The following is a 23,106-nucleotide window of genomic DNA, read 5'->3' on the forward strand; positions in this document are numbered from 1 at the left end:
ATAGATTTACTAAAAATAAAAAGCAATTAATTAAAACATACCACCAAAGAAAATCATGTAACCATAAAGGAAGAAAGGGAAAGAGAAGTTACCAAACAACCAGAACACAAACAACAAAATAATAATAGTAAGTCCTTACTGATCAATAAAAACATTGAATGTTAAGGAATTCAATTCTCCAATAAAAAGGCATAGAGTGTAGGGTAGAGCAAGACGGCCAAATAGAAGCTTAAGTGATTCTTCCCCTCAACAGAAACACCAAATTTTAACAACTATGTACAAAAAGCACCATCACAGGAACCAAAACTCAGGTGAGCAATCACAGTATCTACTTTTAATTTCATATGGCTGAAAGATACATCAAAGAGGGCAGGAAAAACAGTCTTTTTTTTTTATTATACGTCTAAGTTTTAAGGTAGGTGTGCACAACGTGCAGGTTAGTTACATATGTATACATGTGCCATGTTGGTGTGCTGCAAGCAGTAACTCATCATTTAACATCAGGTATATCTCCAAATGCTATGCCTCCCCACTACCCCCACCCCACAACAGGCCCCGGTATGTGATGTTCCCCTTCCTGTGTCCATGTGTTCTCATTGTTCAATTCCCACCTATGAGTGAGAACATGCAGTGTTTGGTTTTTTGACCTTGTGATAGTTTGCTGAGAATGACGGTTTCCAGCTTCATCCATGTCCCTACAAAGGACATGAACTCATATCATTTTTTATGGCTGCATAGTATTCCACATTTTCTTAATCCAGTCTATCATTGTTGGACATTTGGCTTGGTTCCAAGTCTTTGCTATTGTGAATAGTGCCACAATAAACATATGTGTGCATGTGTCTTTATAGCAGTATGATTTATAATCCTTTGGGCATATACCCAGTAATGGGATGGCTGGGTCAAATGGTATTTCTAGTTCTAGATCCCTGAGGAATCGCCACACTGACTTCCACAATGGTTGAACTAGTTTACAGTCCCACCAACAGTGTAAAAGTGTTCCTATTTCTCCACATCCTCTCCAGCACCTGTTGTTTCCCGACTTTTAATGATCACCATTCTACCTGGTGTGAGATGCTATCTCATTGTGGTTTTGATTTGCATTTCTCTGATGGCCAGTGATGATGAGCATTTTTTCATGTGTCTTTTGGCTGCATAAATGTCTTCTTTTGAGAAGGGTCTGTTCATATCCTTTGCCCACTTTTTGATGGGGTTTTTTCTTGTAAATTTGTTTGAGTTCATTGAAGATTCTGGATATTAGCCCTTTGTCAGATGAGTAGATTGCAAAAATTTTCTCCCATTCTGTAGGTTGCCTGTTCACTCTGATGGTAGGTTCTTTTGCTGTGCAGAAGCTCTTTAGTTTAATTCGATCTCATTTGTCAATTTTGGCTTTTACTGCCATTGCTTTTTGTGTTTTAGACATGAAGTCCTTGCCCATGCCTATGTCCTGAATGGTATTGCCTAGGGTTTCTTCTAGGGTTTTTATGGTTTTAGTTCTAACATTTAAGTCTTTAATCCATCTTGAATTAATTTTTGTATAAGGTGTAAGGAAGGGATCCAGTTTCAGCTTTCTACATATGGCTAGCCAGTTTTCCCAGGACCATTTATTAAATAGGGAATCCTTTCCCCATTGCTTGTATTTTTGTCAGGTTTGTCAAAGATCAGATGGTTGTAGATATGCAGCATTATTTCTGAGGGCTCTGTTCTGTTCCATTGGTCTATATCTCTGTTTTGGTACCAGTACCATGCTGTTTTGGTTACTGTAGCCTTGTAGTATAGTTTGAAGTCAGGTAGCATGATGCCTCCAGCTTTGTTCTTTTGGCTTAGGATTGACTTGGCAATGCGGGCTCTTTTTTGCTTCCATATGAACTTTAAAGTAGTTGGAAAAAGTCTTGAATTGCTGATGCCACTCCTCCCCCATCCACCAGCCAGATAGCATCTGTGCTCTTAGGAGAAGGAAAGCACAGAGACTGTGAGGCTTTGCATTGAACTTAGTGCTGCACTGTCATGGTGGAAAAGAGAACCAGGCTGTAGTCAGCTGACATCTGCCTGCACAGAGAGCACCTGGACTGGCCCATGCCCAGAGGTGAATCGCTCATCCCAAAGGTCAGAACTTGAGTTCTAGCAAGGCTTGCTACCACAAGCTGCAGTGCTCTGGGACCTTAAGTGAACTTGAAGGGCAGTCTAGGCCATAAGGACTGCAATTCCTAGGGAAATCCCAGTGCTGAGCTGGGCTCAGAGCCAGTGGACTAGAGGGGCATACAACCTACTGAGACACCAGCCAGAAAGGCCAAGGGAATGCCTGTATCAGCTCTCCCAAGCCCTGGGCAGTGGCCATCTGGCATGGAGAAATCTGTGTACTTGGGAGAGGAGGACAGCAGCGACTGGGGAACTTCACATTGAACTCAGTGCTGCCCTGTCACAGTGGAGATTTGGCAGGATTCATCACGTGCTAACTAAAGAGCCCCTGGTCCCTGAATAACCAACAGCAATACCCAGATAATACAACTTGGGCATCGGGCTCTGAGATGTCCTGGTTTCAGAACTCTGGATAGGTTCATTTTATCACAACCTTCTATTACAATGGTATACAAAATAATTATCTTTTGAATTACCCTAGAACTTGAGCGGCCACGACAAAGAATAAACTTTTTAAATAATTTAACTATAATATAATTCAGCAATTTCTGGTTACTTTTAATCGAACTTTGATATAACTCATTGAATTCTAGTTAAGTGGAATCAAAGTTGATTTCATACATGTCAAATATTTCCCTCTTGCTCCCCAACTCTATACAGTATCTATGTTGTGAGAGGTAACGTTATACTCAGATATGAAAATCTGACATATTTTGGTTGAATAATACATTATAAATTGAATGTGTTCCTAATTTTAGTAATAGTAGCAATAGAAAAAATATATTCAAAAGTTACAAACTTAATCTTTAAATAGATATGCATCAGTTAAAAACAGCACCATATCTTCTTTATTAAGTATCATAAGTTACAGGTTACTTTTATGTTGTGGTAGAATAGTATTTAGAATGAATCTTTCAAGAATACTTTTTGAAAGTTCAAATTTGTTTTCTAAACAGAATGAAATTTCTTATCAAGGAGACCCTACAAAGATGCTTTCGCTTACTTATTAGGTACAGAAATCTTTATGTTTACTATTCAAGTTTGCAGGCTTTCTTTTAGGCTATTTCTAGATGTCTCCTTAATTCAATTTTTTCTCCATTTTAAATATCACTATTAATTCCTTGAGATATTTTTCACCAACCTTACAAACAAAATGATCAAGTCACAATTCCTCACTTTGGCAATCTTAAAACTAAATTCAGATTTCTACTATTCAGTTATACTTTAAAATCCCATACAAGACCAATTTAACCTAGCTCTCCCTGTCTACCAAAATTCAAAATTCAAGCTCCTGGGTAAACTGGAAGGCTTAATTCTTCCCACGTATGTGTATTCTTTTTTGTTATTTTTAATTTTAAGTTCGAGGGTACAAGTGCAGGATGTGCAGGTTAGTTACATATGTAAATGTGTGCCATGGTGATTTGCTGCACCTATCAACCCATCACCTAGGTATTAAGCCCAGCATGCATTAGCTATTTTTCCTAATGCTCTTCCTCCCCCACCTCACCCTCTAACAGGGCCCAGTGTGTGTTTTTCCTCTCCCTGTGTCCATGTGATCTCATTGTTCAGTTCCCACTTACAAGTGAGAACATGTGGTGTTTGGTTTGCTGTTCCTGCATTAGTTTGCTGAGGATAATGGCTTCCAGCTCCATCCATGTCCTTGCAAATGACATGATCTCATTGCTTTTTATGGCTGCATAGTATTCCATGGTGTATACTATCCAGTCTATCATTGATGAAAATTTGGGTTGATTCCATGTCTTTGCTACTGTGAATGGTGCTGCAATGAACATACGTATGCATGTATCTTTGCAATAGAATGATTTACATTCCTTTGGGTATAATATGTGTATTCTTAACAAAACATAAAAGCATGATGAAGATATATACCCAGCAGAAGTGTGTATATTTAGTTACCAAAAGAAACATATAACAATGTTCATTGCAGCACTATTAATAATATCCCCAAGCCAAAAACAGCCCAAATGAATATTGACAGTAGAATGGATAAATATATGGCGGCATATTGAAACACTATTCAACAAATGAGCATGTAAAAACTACAATGATACACAACAATATAAATGAATCTCACAAACCTAAATATTGAGCAAAAGAGGCCAGGCACAAAAAACTGCATTCTATACGACTCTATTTATGTGCAGTTCAAAAATAGATTAAAAAGTCAAAATAGTGGCTGCTCTTGAAGGTGGGGCAGTGACGGTTAGGGGCTCGGGAGGGAGGCTTCTGCAATGCTGTTAATATTCAGCTTCTTGATCTAGGAGCTGCTTACATGGGTGTGTTCAGTTTGTGTGCTTTTTGGTATGTATGTTATACTTCAATAAAAAGTTACAAAAACCAGGAGACTGCAGGATGAGTCCCCTCAATAAACTTCAGTTCATAGGAAAAAAAACTACATGGAGTCAGAAAAGGGGTGTTATATGTCAATATCCGATACATATGAGCAGAAGACATCTCCAATTCATGGCCAATAGGGCTTGTGGCTAGGGTGTTTTCTAAAACCCATAATCTGAGATGAAATAAACATCCTAATCTGGGCATGACAGTAAGATATCAAAGAACAGGATTAGTGCAAGTCCAGAAACGTCACCATGCACTTTTTCCCTTGCATAGTTAGGCTTTCATTGAATTGACCGCATATGTGGTTTACCTCTCAATCTATGGTACCTCAAAACATCATTTGGCTTCTTTTTGTTGTTATTGAGACAGGGTCTTGCTCTCTTACCCAAGCTGGAGTATGGTGGCGTGGTCATAGCTCACTGCAGTCTCCAACTCCTGAGCTCAAGCAATTCTCCTGCCTCAGCCTCCTCAGTAGCTAGGACTATAAGTATGTGCCACCCAGCCAACTAATATTGTTGTTGTTGTTTTTAGAAATGGGGTCTTGCTACACTGCCTAGGTTGGTTTCCAACTTAGACGGCCTCAAGCAATCTTCCTGCCTTGGCCTTCCAAAGTGCTGGGATTTCAGACATGAGCCATTGCACACAGCCCTCATTTAACTTCTACTAGGAATTTTGTCCACAATATACAGCAAAATAGTTCTAGGAGAATAGGATGTGGGGGAAAATAGGAAACACATGGAGAGCCAAACATGTAAAAAAGAACACACTCATGGCACTTCCTTGAAAGGAAAAGAACATTCCAATTTCAACACTCCCTGTCAAGTGATTACAATACTAAGTGACCATTTGGGGCAGTTCATTTGAATCCCTGCCTGCTGTGGGGCCACTTTCGGTTCTCTTTCTCTCTCTGGTGCCACTGGCCTAATCACAAGTGAGAATGCTGCCTCTAAGGGCTCCACCATCAACCCCTGAACTAAACATCTTTCATGTGCCCCTTCGGCATACTCATTACCCTTTTCCACCCAGTTCTGTGCCAAAGAGGTGAGTCTCTTTGATCTCCATCAAACCCGAAGGGCTCCCTTGCCTTCGGGTTTCAAGTTGAATTCAGCAAGGAGCCTGATCATCAGAGTCCCGTGTTGTCAGGGATTAAAAGAAAATGGAAAGGCTGAAGAGTTCTTGGAGTGGGGCGGGGTGGGGAGGCAAGTTTTATTCTCCATTCCTCTCGGAATTCTAACCTGGCCTTGATTGTTTTTGTTCTTCCTTCCTTGGAGACAAGGAAGTGGGTAAATTTATCTTCAAAGATTAAAACTTCACAAAATGTTGGACAAAGGAGAATGAAATACAGAAGTGATCATTTCAAAAAAAGAAAAGGCAAAACTGGATTCTGTTCAAATAGACATCTTTGATATAGGTGGGAAAATAGAAGAGGGTACACCTAGATGTTCTCCAGATAGCAGCTCCCTTGACTGAGGTTCAAGTACAGTTCAAAATCTGCTGCTCCATCTCTGGTCCCTGATATGTCTCCAGTTAGGGCATGAAAAAGTTACCCAGGACAAGTGCTCTTGTTCCACGACCCATCCAGCACTTCCCTCAGTGGGCTTATTCAGTCCTCAGTGCATTCTGGGCATTTATTAGGCAATACAATAAACAGAAACAGCTAAAAACAATTTATCTCTGAAGTTGTATTGAAATTTCTCTTTTAAAAAATGTCTGATTTTTACCCTAACAACTGTATCCTCACCCAAATCTCATCTTGAATTGTAGCTCCCATAATTCCCACGTGTTGTAGGAGGGACCCAGTGGGAGATAACTAAATCGTGGGTACAGTTTCCCCCATACTGTTGTTGTGGCAGTAAGTCTCACGAGATCTGATGGTTTATAAGGGGAAACCCCTTTCACTTGGCTCTCATTCTCTCTTGCCTGCCACCATGTAAGAAGTGCCTTTCGCCTTCCACCATGATTGTGAGGCCTCCCCAGCCACATGGAACTGTGAGTCCATTAAACCTCTTTTTCTTCATAATTACCCAATCTTGGGTATGTCTTTATCAGCAGCATGAAAATGGCCTAATACAATTCCTAAATATTTTTTCATCATGGCATGTTTTGACTCAAATCCTACACCATGGGGAAAAATATGTGTGTGTGCGCGTGCGCGTGTGTGTATAATACAGTAAGTTAAATTCCAGTGTTTCAAAGTTTTTAAAATCATTATATTTGTATCTTTATAATTCATGAAACTGTATTTAAAAATCCAGTATTTCACTAGAAGCCCCAACCCCCCCATTATGTAATATATCCATGTAATAAACCTGCACATGCACCCCCTGAATCTAAAAGAAAATATTTTTAAAATCAGTATTTGTACTTCAGATTTCCACTTAATCTATATCTATATGGAACAAAAATATAAAACAATGCAGCTTCTCATCAGCTATCTCTTAGAAATTATTTGTCAAAGTTTATTAACTGCGATGAAGAAAAGGTACTCAGACGAGACTGGAGAGTTCCAGAGAAGCTCCTTGTCTTGGCACGTCTGATCCACTGTGGCTGCAAACATCCTCTCTCTCCATCACGGGCTCACCACTGTCCCAGAGTCCACTGTCTCTTACATGGACAATTATGATAGCTTCATCTTTGTTATTTTCCTGCTTCCACTTTCTCATTACTTAAATTTATATTTTCATTCCTGCCAGGATAATCTCCCTAAACTATAGTTCATTCATGAGATTTACTTACCCTGAAATGTTAGGATATTTAGGAATCAAAATAAGTATGCTAAAATCAGATTCAAGTTTACAAAGTAAGATTGATAAATTAAAAGTAGAAGATGAATCTATGTATTACACACGAATTCACACAAGAAGAAAGCCTGAAGCCTCTTACATGGAGAATACTTTTTCTTTTCATTAAAAAATCCTAGATGGGCGCGGTGGCCCATGGCTGTATTCCCAGCACTTTGGGAGGCGGAGACGGGTGGCTTGCCTGAGCTCAGGAGTTCACGACCAGTTTGGGCAACACAGTGAAACCTCGTCTCTACTAAAATACAAAATAAATTAGGCGGGCATGGTGGCATGCACCTGTAGTCCCAGCTACTTGGGAGGCTGAGGCAGAAGAATTGCTTGAACCTGGGAGGCAAAGGTTGCAGTGAGCCGAGATTATGCCACTGCACTCCAGCCTGGGCAAGAGAGTGAGACTCCGTCTAAAATAATAATAATAATCCTAATCGTACACTTATTAAAAAGCTCTCTTTCGTATTCTATATTCCATAAGCCTCCTAATACCCTCTCTTAACAGGCTGTGGTAGGGTACCCTTTCATTCCAGGTGAGAAAAACTCTCACCTGTTTAAAAAAAAAAAGTGTTTCATCCCTGACAACTCTCCATTTATTATATGAAATACACAGAAGGCTGTTCAGTCAAAAACTCAAAATAGACTTTTAGCTATTTCCAGAAACTTGGTTTACACTCTGCTCCACCCCTTACTGGCTTAAGTGATTTGGGACAAATTGAAAGCATTTCAGGACCTCGAGGAAACCTCAGACACGTTTAATTAAAAATACATGCAAAACATAAATTTTTTAAAACCTCATATGCTTCCCAACTAGGGTGAGCATACAATATTTAACTACTATTAATGTTTTATTATAATTCTTCCTTCTAAAACTTTATTGGTTTATTTTGTCTTTATTATTGTCATAAGCTATAAAACATACATATATATGTATGTTTTTATATAATGTCCAGATCCCTTTCAATGCATTTATACACACATCCTAAACACCCACCCCAACACACACACAATCTTTTTTCTAAATTCACCCTTGTATCAAAGTTAAAATATTGGAGAGCAAAGTAACCAGGAAACAACATATTAAGGCTACCTTAGCTTAGGTCTCTACAATATGCCAAAGCACATCTTAATATAATAACTTTCAGCTTTTATTGAAAGTCAAAATAAGAAATAGTCTGTATTTTCTGCAAAATGACTATTGAAGACCTTGTCAGAAAAAAAAATCATTATTTTATTTTAAAATTTGGTGCCATGGGGGATCTTTTTGGGGTGATAGAAATGTTCTAAAATTGGGCTGGGGGTGGTGGCTCACACCTGTAATCCCAGTATTTTGAGAGGCCTGAGGTGGATGGATCACTTGAGCCCAGGAGTTTGAGACCAGCCTGGGCAAAATGGTGAAACCCCGTCTCTACCGAAAATACAAAAAATTAGCTGGGCATGGTGGCGCATGCCTGTGGTCCCAGCTCCTCAGGAAACTGGGGTGGGAGGATCGCTTGAGCTTGGGAGGTCGAGGTAGCAGTGAGCCAAGATCAGACCACTGCACTCCAGCCTGGGTGACAGAGTAAGGCCTCGTCCCCCAAAAAAGGAAATGTTATAAAGTTGAATTATGGTGATGGTTACAAAACACAAAACTCTGTGAATTTACTAAAAATCATATATTGTGCACTTAAAACAAGTTATTTTTATGGTGTGAGAATTGTATCTCAATAAAGCTATTTTCTTTAAAAAGAAAAAAAACCCTGGATGATGAAATAATCTTTTCCTGTCAGGAAAAGATTACTTCTTCTGGAAAACCTGTTTATATGATTTTATAAGGCAATGAGAAACTAAGAAAACAGAGCTAATACACATATATAATATAGCCCTTATAATAATAATATTAATAATACATACATATAACAGACACAACTCTAAATGCTTTATATTAACTCTTCTAAGCCTCTCAATAATCTTAGAGGGAACACCTTATTATCTTATTATTATCCTCATGTTACAGATGTAAAGCCTGAATCACATGGAAATTAAGCATCATGCCTAAGGTCACACAGTTAGTAATTTAAGCTAGAAGTTGGATGGATGACAACCAAGTCCAGAGTCCATGCTCTTAATCCACACTAAATTCAAACTACTCCCAAAACCACCAAAAAGAGTTCAAGTCAAAGCAAATTTAGAATTTAAATACAGAAATATTTTATATCTAGTACAATAATATCTACCATTCTCTACATATTTGTTATATTTTAATTACATGTTAATATGTGTTTATAAGTCATTTTAAGTCTGTTCTAGAAGTAAAGACAAATATTTTATTCATCATTTCTTGTAATACTTTCACTGTATCAGTGTTTTATAAATGCAGGAAATATTTACTTGCTGAAATGAATTCCAATAGAAATTACTGAAGTCTTTTTTTTTTTTTTGAGACGGAGTCTCGCCCTGTTGCCCAGGATGGAGTGCAGTGGCGCTATCTCAGCTCACTGCAAGCTCTGCCTCCCGGGTTCACGCCCTTCTCCTGCCTCCGCCTCCCGAGCAGCTGGGACTATAGGCGCCCGCCACACTGCCCGGCTAATTTTTTGTATTTTTAGTAGAGACGGGGTTTCACCGTGTTAGCCAGGATGGTCTCGATCTCCTGACCTGGTGATCCACCCGCCTCGGCCTCCCAAAGTGCTGGGATTACAAGCGTGAGCCACCACGCCCAGCCAGAAATTACTAAATTATTTTTCCTATATTTACTCATTATTTAAGTGATATAATCATGAAAGCATTTTTTTTTTTTTACTTAACTTTTAAGTCTGGGGTACATGTGCAGATTTGTTATATAGGTAAACTTGTGTCATGGGGTTTGTTGTACAGATTATTTCATCACCCAGGTATTAAGCCTAGTACCCGTTAGTTATTTTTCCTGATCCTCTCCTTCCTCCCATCCTCCATCCTGCCATAGGACCCAGTGTGTGTTGTTCCCTTCTATGTGTCCATGTGTTCTTAACATTTAGCTCCCACTTATGAGTGACAACACGCGGTATTTGGTTTTCTGTTCCTGCATTAGTTTGTTAAGGAAAATGGCCTCCAGCTCCAGTCATGTTCCTGCAAAGGACATGATCTCATTTCTTTTTTATGGCTGCATAGTATTCCATGGTGTATATATACCACATTTTCTTTATCTAATCTATCACTGATAGGCATTTAGGTTGATTCTATGCCTTTGCTATTGTTAATATTGCTGCAATCAACTTACATGTGCATGTGTCTTTATAATAGAACATGATTTTCTATTCCTTTGGGTATATACTCAGTAATAGGATTGCTGGGTCGAATGGTACTTCTGTTTTTAGGTCTTTGAGGAACTGCCACACTGTCTTCCAATGGCTCAACTAATTTACACTCCCACCAACAGTGTATAAGTGTTCCTTTTTCTCTGCAACCTCACTGGCATCTGTTATTTTTTTGCCTTTTTAGTAATAACCATTTTGACTGATGTAAGATGGTATCTCATTGTGGTTTTGATTTGCATTTCTCTAATGATCAGTGATGTTGAACTTTTTTGCTTTTTTTTTTTAAACTGTTAAGAAAATGTTTGTGGTTTTATTGTATTATGAGGCATTGAAACATCTGAACAAATCAATGTCTGGGCGGTGAGGCAGCTGCTTTCTCCTTCACTTCTTTGGATTACTAGGAGCAACTTGTCAGTAGATTTAAAAAAAAAAAAAAAAAGGACAACCTTTTGCATTATTTAAGTCTTTCCAAGGCATGTGCTGGTACAACACAAACTTCTCCCATAGATGCAACTAGTCTAGCGTCCAAACATCATTCATAGCACCTCGGTGGCAGCAGAGCACTGCGCCCACTCTCACCGCAGCGCTGCTCATTTGTGCATGATATTTGGAGCATCTGGAGGAGCGGGAATAGTATTGGGAAGAGGAGGGAGGAGGAAACAGCGTGCCAGGCTGAGAGGAGGTCAGCCGAAGTTGTGCAGGGCAAGCCTGAACATGTCATTGGTGCAAACCCAAGCATCGTTGATGTTCTTCAATAGGAACATCTGGTGGAACTCCATGATGGGGTCTTCACGTCTTAAGCTGGTCCACAACCATGCTGATGATGCAGCTATCTGGCGTGGGCTGATGGTCCTGTGCTGTGATGCTGTGCTGGATTTTCTGAAACGGAAGGCTAGACAACTTCTCTACAATGGCAGCTTTCCATGGAACTGTTGTCCTTCCCACATAAGGCATGATGCGTCAATGTAAATTGTGCCTAGTTGGGTTCCATCGTTATCAAATAACTGGTAGCAATGTTGATTGAAGCTGGATCCAATCTGCTCCCAAATGGGCTTGTCTCCCATTCTGGAGCGTCACCCGGCCTCGGGGAGACCTGAAGGGCTGGCACAATGGTAGCAGTGGTGACAGCAAACCAGTGTGGTCTGCGTGAGCTTGTTTTCATATGATGGTTGACCACATGTATGTCTTCTTTTGAAGTCTATTGATGTCCTTTGCCCACTTTTTAATGGATTTTCTTAATTGTAAATTTGTTTAAGTTCCTTATAGATGTTGGATATTAGACCTTTGTCAGATGCATAGTTTGCAAATATTTTCTCCCATTCTGTGGGTTGTGTTTCTTTTCATATTCTAGTGAACTACTACTGTACATATATTTAATACTAACTGAAAAATAGAAAGCTTGTCCACATTAGTGTTAGGGTTAAAAATATTTAGAATGTTTATGACAATGCAAAAAGAGTTTAAAATATCAGAATAAATATGTTAAGGCATTTTTGTACTTTATTGTAAAAACAGAGTTTGAAAAAGTTAATCAAAAAGATGGTTTTGGAAGTTTTAATTGAAAACTTTAAAATAGACTATACACTGTCTCAAAATAATTCTTTATTATGTTTACAGCACCAAAAACTTAAAAATTAAATTTGATAACACAAGAATATTGAAAAAGGAATAAACCAAATTTGTACTATCCACATTTGTTGTTATGAATTTTAACTCCTCCAAAAATACAATTATTTGGTTTTATACCATCATTTTCCTTTCATTAGAGTCTATTTAGTTTCCCATATGCTTTAATTATTTATCTTTGAAAAATGAAACATGAACATGTACAACTCATACCATTAAAGCTTCAGATAACTTTCCATTTCTGGAGGTTATTAAAATTATTTTCTACAGCAAAAAACGAAATAGGAAGCAAAAGTATTTAATACATATGTAGAACAAAAATAGAAAAGAATAGTAAGGCAACAACATTAAACTAGTTTCATTTTTAGAAACAATAGCAATAGGCAAATTAGCTTTAAGGAGTTAGCATTTAAAGTGAAAAATGCTAACTACAATCCTCCTTCTTAAATAATGATAGGTTCTGAAACATCAACTTGAGCTCTAAACCAAAGATGAGTTGACAGTTTCAATTGCTTGGAGAGAGTATAAATATCAAGCACATCATCCTCTCATAGAAAAATTCCCAGCCTTTTTGTCTTTGATACAATTACTGTGTCAGAATAAAGCCACTCAACTTTTCCATTAACATCTCAAACACATTATGCATCATCCCGATTCACAAGACTATCCCTACATGGTCACAAAATTCTATAATCTGAGAGAATCAAAGAACTTGACACTTAGAAGTCATTAGGAGAAAAGGAAAGGTATTCTATCGAAGGAATATATCTGGTCATGTAACAAGGTGAAGAAAGAGAGCTGGGAAATAGAAAAGAAAGAGACAAAACTAGTAGAGGCTAGCATCTCTAGACAGACAGGAGAGGATGGGACCAAACTCCCAGGATAATTTATTCTCCACTTTTCCTTCACAACTCAGTTAAAGACTTTTCCTTCTCTAAGATGCCTCCCATTACTAGTACATCTTACTGATTATTACCTTATTATTACTGATTATGACCTTATTATTATGCTTTTTAAAGTATTTTGCTTTATACAGCATGTATCATGTTTTTATATGTACATAAATTCATATTTATATATCCTGGTTTTCTCTGATAGCCTCTCTACTATATATTCAACATGCACAGAAGAAATAAACCCTTATTAAATGAATGAAAGAAAGAATAACTACATGGATGAATAACACTACATTCTAAAACTGAGATTTTCCATCTTTGTGTATTTTTAAACAAAAAATTTTGTTAATAGTCAAGGCAAATTTCTACATCACAAAGCTGTCTTGTAGCAAAATGGAACCGTCTCTGGGCCAACCAGATCTAATGCTATTCTTAGATTCAAAAGCAGTAGCAGTCACAATATTCTCCTTTGGGAAAACAGCCAACTTGTGCTGTTTACTTTGAAGTTAGACCTCACAATAATTTACTCTTTTACTTTCAGACTACATTATTATTACTATGCTGGGTACTGTACTGTTAAGATCATCCAGACATTTAGCCAAAATGAAGGTATTAACTATATGGAGGATGGATAAATAATCTACAGAAGAATTTTATTTAACATTCTAAAATATCTTCTTTTAACTCCAAGTAAAATTCAGTATTTTGGCAAAGACCTTTGAAGTACCTAAAGAGGGTTACTTGGCTCAGAAAATGATTATATTGTATATAGAAAACTGCAGAAACTTCAGGGCTCTTTGACTATCTACCAGCACCACTAAAAGATACTATATTGTTATATACATAAACTCCTAATATCACACTGAAAGGATCTTTCTGAACTTTAATTGCTGTTATGGTCAACAAGTTAATACCTAGTTATTTTAAGTACTTCAAATGCCTAACCTGGACTGGAAAATCATTAAGAACATCATTACATCTTGAGCTGTCTTCTAAACCTTTTATTTCCTTTAGTATGATATTACAATGTGTAAACATTGTAGGTACTAAACAAATATTTGTTGTCTTACTGCTATTTAAAGCCAAGGTCCCAAACCTCCGGCACCATACAGGTCCACGGCCTGTTAGGAACCAGGCCACAGCAGAAGATGAGCCCTAGGCGAGCCAGCATTGCCACCTGAGCTCCGCCTTCTGTCAGATTAGATTCTCACAGGAGCGTGAACCCTATTGTGAACTGTGCCAGCAAGAGATTTAGCTTGCACACTCCTTATGAGAATCTAATGCCTGATGATCTGAGGTGGAACAGTTTCATCCCAAAACCATTCCCTACCCACCTCCTATCCATGGAAAAATTTTCTTCCATAAAACTGGTCCCTGGTGCCAAAAAGTTTGAGGACCGCTGATTAAAAGAAATTATCCCTTCCTTAGACCTATAAAATATAAATCAATAAACCAATGAAGAAAGGATAAAGAAATTTAAAAAGAACAAAGGCAAAGTAGAACAAGAGAGAAAAATTATGGTAAATTTCATAAAGTTCATGGAGAAATCTTCATGAAGAAAGTAGTTAATTATTTTAAAGAGAAAAAATGAACTAATGAAGAATAGAGAGCATCCTATCCATTAACAAAAGCAAGAGTGGGCTAGGTGTGGTGGCACACGCCTGTAATACCAGCACTTTGGGAGGCCGAGGCGGGCAGATCACGAGGTCAGGAGTTCAAGACCAGCCTGACCAACATAGCGAAACCCAGTCTCTACTAAAAAACATAAATAAATACAAAAATTAGCCGGGCATGGTGGCGTGTGCCTGTAATCCCAACTACTCAGGAGGCTGAGGCAGGAGAATCACTTGAACCCAAGAGGCAGAGGTCGCAGTGAGCCGAGATTGCACCACTGCACTCCAGCCTGGGTGACAAAGTGAGACTCCATCTCAAAAAAAGAAAACAAGACTGCCCGAGTTTTGTTCAATATTTATTTGACTTAATATCTAATGAATATTATTGTTCTCTCCTGATTTCATCTAATGCATATTGACAAGGTAAACAAATAAGTCCCTCTGTAGATAAAAACATGGATGTCTTGTGATGCCATTGTTTATAAATCACATTAAAATGTTCTATTCAGGAACTGAGCCAATATATTTTATTAACAAGCAAAGTGAGAGAGAAGGAATGGTTATGCAATCTTCCCAGGCAGAATTCGATACTAAATGTGTTTGATCTTGGGTATTCTTTTTGGCCTTTCTGTAAGTCATTCTTATCTGGAGGTTTAGGGAAGCAAGTGAAATAAAATTACTGATTCTCTGGGAGTTAGCTAGGTATATTGAGCTCAAGAAAGCTTAATCTTAAATCACTTTTTTGAGCTCAAGAAAGCTTAATCTTAAATCACTTTCTTGGGTCAGTCACCGTATTGACCTTCCTCCAATTAAACTCTTATCATTCTGTAACAAACTGCCAAATGTCTTGAATATCTCTCCAACTAGACTATATGGTTCTATGGGAATGTGCTGAACATTGGCTGACACATGATGGGAACTCGATATTTATTGAGTTCACACCTCACAATAATTTATGTTTTAAGTTATCTAAATGAATCAATGTTTTTTCAGCTAAAAACTGCAAGGTCAAACCTAGTAATAGGAGAGTCCAATCAATTTAGTAAATAAATGGAGAAGACAAATAAAATCTAATATTTTAATGTATGCCTAAGTACACTAAAACACTAAAATACTAAGTATATCATAAGACAAACTCTTTCCTAAATAATGCCTGTATAGTAATCCATTTTCAATTATAACAACTGGAACATTTCATTTCCCAAACTGCTCAACAAAATCTACAGAGGAATTTCTAAATGTCCTAAGACCTAAATCTCATTTTTTAAAAAATCTGTTTTCGTTTAAGAGGGAGAGAGCATCTGAAACCACTAAGTTCTATTTTTTTACATTCCTATCACTTAAAAACAGCTGAACTGATTTTTCTTTTTTTAAAAAAATTTACTGGCTAGTAATAAAATCCTGAAGATAGAGATTTGTGAAGGAAAACTGATACAAACGAATCCATAGCAAAGCTCTTATAAAAATATAGTGTTTAGGTCCCAGTTACTTAATTTGGCTCACAGTTTAATAAAGGGTAGTTTTAAATCAAATGCATTACAATTTTACTCACTTCAAAGCTTCCTCAAATTTATGAATTTTCTTTTGAGTATCTTCTTTTCCTTTATCAAGTTCACTCTGCAAGTCATGAGCCTGCCATGACAAGAACATGGAAAATTTATTGGAAGACAAGTAAAGTTTACTTCAAAGAGACATACAAACAATGAAACAGTGATCAAAAATCCATTTTTAATATAAAATCAGATTTAGATATTTCAAGATAGAAACTTGGTCTACCATAGAATGATTTCAATACTATACTCAAATACCTATTTTCTGTTCAAAGTGAATTTCTTGAGTCTACCTGCAGGTGAATTCTTTTAAAATAAATTCATAAGTTAAAAGAAAATAAAAAAAAGGAATACTTTAGATTTTTTAAATTATATTTTAATCAAAGAAAAGAAATCTTACAAGATTCAAGAGAATACAGTGAACAATGTGTCTATATTCCCTGAACACATAATGGTTATGATGAAATGGTCTTCTCTTCCACTGCTGGGAATAATTTGTATAACCATTTACTGAGTCTGGAAGGAAACTGCCACCCCTCCCCTCTCCCCCCACCATGCCTACCTCTTTCCTAAATGTGGATCATTTGAATAAATGAGATGGCAGCATCAATAAGAAGGGCTAAATGAAAATTTGTCTTCGGCCGGGAACGATGGCTCACGCCTGGGAGGCTGAGGCAGGCGGATCACAAGGTCAGGAGTTCGAGACCAGCCTGACCAACATGATGAAACCCTGTCTGTACTAAAAACACAAAAATTAGCCGGGCATGGTGGTGCGTGCCTGTAATCCCAGCTACTCAGGAGGCTGAGGCAGGAGAACTGCTTGAACCCGGGAGGTGGAGGTTGCAGTGAGCCAAGATCGCACCCCTGCACTCCAGCCTGGGCAACAGAGTGAGACTCCATCTCAAAAAAAAAAAAAAAAATGTCTTCACAAAAAGCTCTTCATATGCATATGCAGATAAACATAGCCAATGTGGACATTTTACGGATCTTAAAATGTAAAAGGGAAACTTTGGTACCGCTGGACGAAAAGGAAGGAATGAAACAGCAGCCATGGCTCCACATACATGGCAACTGAGGATGCAGAGCCCAGCTGGGAGGTGGGAAAGCTCAAGTTACTTGGTGGGGTGGGAATACCCGCTACAGACCTGCTGGTAAGCAAGGTAAGGCTGAAAGTGAAACGAGTGGCCAACAGGTTTAAGAGAGAAACAACAAGAACAACAATAAAACAAATATACTATGACAAACCATATCAAACACTGAATCAGGGCTAGCCAAAAATACCTGTATTTAGCTATTTACATCAGCTTAAATGGAGACCTATTTAACTCAAACCCTATCTTTTACCTCTTCTTTTTAAAATTCTTTTGGATTTCTGCTCTCAGTGTTTTAGTAAATAAATAAATTAATAAAATCAATGTTTTCAGACAGGAAATTTTCCAAGATAATATCGAAAAGCTTCTATGGGCTGCTATGATGATAATCTCAAAAGTAAGAATACACTGAGAGGCAGAGAAGAAAAAGCAAGAGAATTAGGAACCTGTAGCCACCCTCCCCCATATTTTAAATGGTAAATTTAAAGTATCTCATAAAGACTATTTGTCTTATGAGAAAGAGAAAGAGCAACTTGCCTTGCAAAATTTTGCCACTACATTTATTTTATTTTACATGCAGGAAAAAGAAGTCTGCTGTTCAAGTTTTTACCATGTTCAAGTGTTTAATTATTATTTTGGATCTCTAATATGTATTACAGTGTTTGGCACATAGTAAGCATACTACACTGGAGTACAAACATTACTAAAGCAACAAAAGCACCATTTCAACGCAAATCTAGTCTTTTTAATGTACAGAGTCAAAAGACTAAAACCTCAAAATGAAATTCGGATATGACCTAATACAAAGATCCTGGAAACATGTTTTTATATCAGTAAAAAATAAAATCTTAAGTGAAAAATCACCCACCAACTTAGGAAAAACACACAGAGAAAAGTCAATGTATTCAAGTGAAAGTGTGGGGGAAGGACAATTCGGAAGAAAGTTAAAGGGAGAAACTAATATGTGAGATGTTATCTTACACTGGTGTTTACTTATACACATTCACCTCTCCTTTTGCTTTAATCGTTCTTTGTTAGTCAAGTTCTCTCGCAAGTTGAATTTGGCCCAAATCATACATTTTCTTCTTAGATTTATTGCTAGCACTAAAATACTATTTATGCCGTTTTTTCCTGTTCCCTAATTTTTTATGTTACTTTTTATACATAGCATTTTTGTTACTGTCCTCAACTCCTCCATGTTCTGACAGATTGACACAGAGACAGAAAATGACTTTTCCAGCTTTATTGCCATATAATTGGCAAATAAAATTATACATCTTTGAGGTATACAACATGGTGTTTTTAAAATTAATTTTAATTGAAAAATGACAAATTGTATATACATATGATATGCGTGAAGTTTTGATATATGTATACATTGTAGGAATATTAAATCAAGCTAAGTCACATATTCATCATATCATACATATACTTATTTTTGTGATGAGAACATCTAAAGTTCGTTCTCTTAGCAATTTTCAAGTATACTACAGATTATTATTAATAATAATCACCATATTATATCTCCAGATACTTATTCCTCCTAAAACTTTTTTTTTTTTTTTTTTGAGACAGGGTCTCACTGCCACCCAGGCTGGAGTACAGTGGCACAATGATAGCTCACTGTAACCTCAAATTCCTGAACTCAAGTGATCCTCCCACATCAGCCCCCCAGGTAGCTAGGACTACAGGCATGCACCACCATAGCTGGATAATATTTTTTTAGAATCAGGGTCTCACTATGTTGCCCAGTCTGGTATAAAATGCCTGCCCTCAAGTGAACCTCCCTCGGCATCCAAAAGTGCTGGGATTATAGTCATGAGCCATTGTGACCAGCCTAAACTAAAACTTTGTACCCTTTAACCAGCATCTACCCATTCCCTGACATCCCTCCCCACCCAGCCCCTGGTAACCACCATTCTATTATCTGATTCTAGGAGTCTGATTGCTTTTTCAGATTCCACGTATAAGTGAGATAATGCAGTACTTGTCCTCCAGGACCTTCCATGTTATTGCAAATGACAGGATTTTCTTTTTTAAGGCTGCATAGTATTCCACTGTGTATATATACCACAGTTTCTTCCATCCATAGATACAACACTTAGGTCAATCCCATTCATCCAGAGATAAATATTTAGCTTGATTCCATATTTTGGCTCTTGTGAATAGTGCTGCAATGAACACAGGAGTGTAGATATCTCTTAAACATACTGATTTCATTTCCTTTGGATATAAACCCAGAAGTGGAAATTGCTGAATGATATGGTAGTGCTATTTTCAATTTTCTGAGATACTTCCACACTGTTTACCATAATGACATTCCCACCAAAGAGTATAGAAGCTCTCTTTCTTCCACATCCTGGCCAACACTTGTTATCCCTTTGGGGGTGTGTGTGTGTGTGTGTGTGTGTGTGTGTGTGTGTGTGTGTGTGTGTGTGTGTATGTGTGTGTTAGCAAAAGCCATTCTAACAAGTGTGAGGTGATATTTCATTTTAGTTTTGATTTGCCTTTCCCTGATGATTAGTGATGTCTAGAATTTTTCATACACCTGTTATTTGTATATCTTCTTGGAAAAGTGTCTACTCAAGTCCTTGGCCCATTTTTTAAACATCAGATTATTTGTGTTTTTGCTATAAAGTTGTTTTAATTCCTTATATATTTAGGATATTAGTCCTTTATCAGATAAATGGTTTGCAAATATTTTCTCCCATTCTGTAGTTTGCCTCTTCACTCTGTTGATTGTAAATCTTTGCCACTTTGTATATCCAGAATGGTATTTTCCAGGTAAACTTTCAGGATTTTTATAGTTTTCAGTTTTACATTTAAGTCTTTAATCCATATTGACTTTGTTTGCTTATGGTGTAGGGAAGGGGTCCAGTTTCAATCTTCTGTATATGGCTAGCCAGTTATCCCAGCACCATTCACTGAATAAGGGAGTCATTTCCCCATTGCTTGTTTGTGTTGACTTTGCTGAAGATCACATGGTTGAAGGTACGCAGTCTTATTTCTGGGTTTTCTATTCTGTTCCATTAATCTATGTGTCTGTTTTGTAACAGTACCATGCTGTTTTGGTTACAGTGGCTTATAATATAGTTTGAAGTCAGGCAATGTGATGCCGCCAGCTTGTTCTTTTTGCTTACGATTGTCTTGGCTATTCAATCTCTTTTTTGGTTCTATATGAATTGTAAAACAGTTTTTTCTAATTCTGTGAAGAATGTCATTGGTGGTTTGATAGGAATAGTATTGAATTTGTAAATTGTTTGGGGCAGTATGGCCATTTTAACAATATTGATTCTTCCTATCCATGAGCAAGAAATGTTTTTTGATTTATTTGTGTCATCTCTGATTTCATTGAGCAATGTTTTTTATCCCATTGTAGAAATCTTGCACCTCTCTGGGTAGGTGTATTCCTAGGTATATTATTCTTTTTATGGCCAATGTGAATGGAACTGCATTCTTGATTTGGTTCTCAGCTTGGATGTTGCTGGTGTGTAAGAATGCCAGTGATTTTTGTACGTTGATTTTGTATCCTGAAAAAATGTAGTTTTTTTATCAGATGAAGTTGTTTATCAGATCAAGGAGTTTGGGGCAAAAACTATAGGGTTTTCTAGGCATAGAATCATATCATCTGCAAACAGGGATATTTGACTTCCTCTCTTCCTATTTGGATACCTTTTCTTTCTTTCTCCTGCCTGATTTCTCTGGCCAGGTTTTCCAGTACTATGTTAAATAGGAGTGGTGAAAGAGGGCATCTTTGCCTTGCTGAGGTTTTCAAAGGTATGTCTCCAGCTCTTGCCCACTCAGTATTATGTTGGCTGTGGGTTTCTCACAGATGGCTCTTATTATTTTGAAGTATGTTCCTTTAATGCCTACATCGTTGAGGGTTTTTAACATGAAGAGATGTTGGATTTTATCAAAAGCCTTTTCTGCAGCTATTGAGATGATCGTGTGGGTTTTGTCTTTAATTCTGTATATGTGATGAATCACATTTATTGATTTGCATATGTTGAGTCAACCTTGCATCCCAGGGATAAAGTGTACTTGATTGTGATGAATTAGCTTTTTGATGTGCTGCTGAATTTGGTTTCCTAGTATTTTGTTGAATATTTTTGTATCAATGTTTATCAAGGATATTGGCCTGAAGCTTACTTTTTTTGTCGTGTCTCTGCAAGGTTTTTGGTATCAGTATGATGCTAACCTCACAGGATGAGTTAAGGAGGAGTCCCTCCTCCTCAATTTTTTGGAATAGTTTCAGTAGGAATAGTAGCAGCTCTTCTTTACACATCTGCTAGAATTAGGCTGTGGATCCCTCTGGTCCTGGGGTTTTTTTGGTTGGTAGGCTTTTTATTACTGATTTAATTATGGAACTCATTATTGGTCTGTTCAGGGATTCAGTTACTTCCTGGTACAGTATTGGGAAGTATTCTTGTATGGTTTTTTCCATCTCAATTTCCTTCAGTTCAGTTCTAATTTTGGTTATTTCTTATCTTCTGCTAGCTTTGGAGTTGGTTTGCTTGTTTCTCTGGTTGCTCTAGTTGTACTATTAGGTGGTTAACTTGAGATCTCTCTAACTTTCTGATATGAGTGCTGAGCACTATGAACTTCACTCTTAACACTGCCTTTGCTACATCCCGGAGATTCTGGTACATTTTATCTTTAATCTCATTAAAGAATTTCTCGATTTCTGCCTAAATTGCATTATTTACCCAAAAGTCATTCAGGATCAGGTTGTTTAATTTCCATGTAATTATATGGTTTTGAGCGATTTTCTTAGTATTAATTTCTATTTTTAATGCACTGTGGTCCAAGAGTGTAGCTGGTATAATTTTGCTTTTTTTATTTGCTGAGGATTGTTTTGTGTCCAATTGTGTGCTTGGTTTTAAAGTATGTGCCATGTGCAGATGAGAAGAATATATATTCTGTTGTTTTGGGTGGAGTGTTATGTAGATGTCTATACATGCATTTGGTCAAGTGTCAAATTTGAGTTCTGAATATCTTTGTTAGTTTTCTCCCTTGATGATCTGACATTTGACTAATACTGTCAGTGGGGTATTGAAGTCTCCCATCATCATTCTGTGGTTGTCTAAGTCTTTTCATAGGTCTCTAAGAACTTTCTTTATGAGTATGGGTGCTCCTGTGTTGCGTGCATATATATTTAGGATAATTAGGTTTTTTTGTTGAATTGAGCAGTTTACCATTATGTAATGTCCTTCTTGTCTTTTTTGATATTTGTTGATTTAAAGGTTGTTTTGTCTGAAATTAGAATAGCAACCCCTGCTTTTTTCTGTTTTCCACTTGCTTGGTATATTTCTCTCCACCTCTTTACTGTGAGCCTATGGGTGTCACTGCCTATGAGATGTGTCTCTCAAAGACAGCATACCATTGGGTCTTGCCTCTTTATCCAACTTGCCACTCTGTGCCTTTTAATTAGGGCATTTTGCCCATTTACATTCAAGGTTAGTATTGATATGTGCTTATTTGATCCTGTCATCATGTTGTTAGCTGGTTATTATGCAGACTTGTTTGTGTGGTTGCTTTATTGTGTCAGTGGCCTGTGTACTTAAGTGTGTTCTTGTAGTGGCTGTTAACGGTCTATCCTTCCCATGTTTAGAACTCTCTTCAGAACCTCTTATAAGGTAGGTCTGGTGGTAATGAAATCCCTTAGCATTTGCTTGCCTGAAAAGGATCTTATTTCTCCTTTGCTTATAAAGCTTAGTTTGGTGGGACATAAAACTCTTGGCTGAAAATTCTTTTCCTTAAGCATGCTGA

The 23,106-nt window shown here is 37.4% G+C and overlaps 1 protein-coding gene and 1 pseudogene across 6 annotated transcripts in view; both read right to left on the bottom strand.

Moving 5' to 3' along the window:
* The window catches only part of CEP112 (centrosomal protein 112), a 556,849-nt gene that overhangs the window by 353,110 nt on the left and 180,633 nt on the right, over positions 1-23,106 (bottom strand). For all 6 annotated transcript variants that reach the window (XM_030800677.1, XM_030800675.1, XM_030800674.1 and 3 more), the window contains one exon: positions 16,249-16,328. In XM_030800677.1, the coding sequence (XP_030656537.1) occupies positions 16,249-16,328 (80 nt within the window). The remainder of the gene's footprint in view (positions 1-16,248; positions 16,329-23,106) is intronic.
* Positions 11,245-11,757, bottom strand: LOC101179501 (annotated as a pseudogene).

The sequence above is a fragment of the Nomascus leucogenys genome, chromosome 19, assembly GCF_006542625.1.
Source record: "Nomascus leucogenys isolate Asia chromosome 19, Asia_NLE_v1, whole genome shotgun sequence".
Taxonomy (NCBI): domain Eukaryota; kingdom Metazoa; phylum Chordata; class Mammalia; order Primates; family Hylobatidae; genus Nomascus; species Nomascus leucogenys.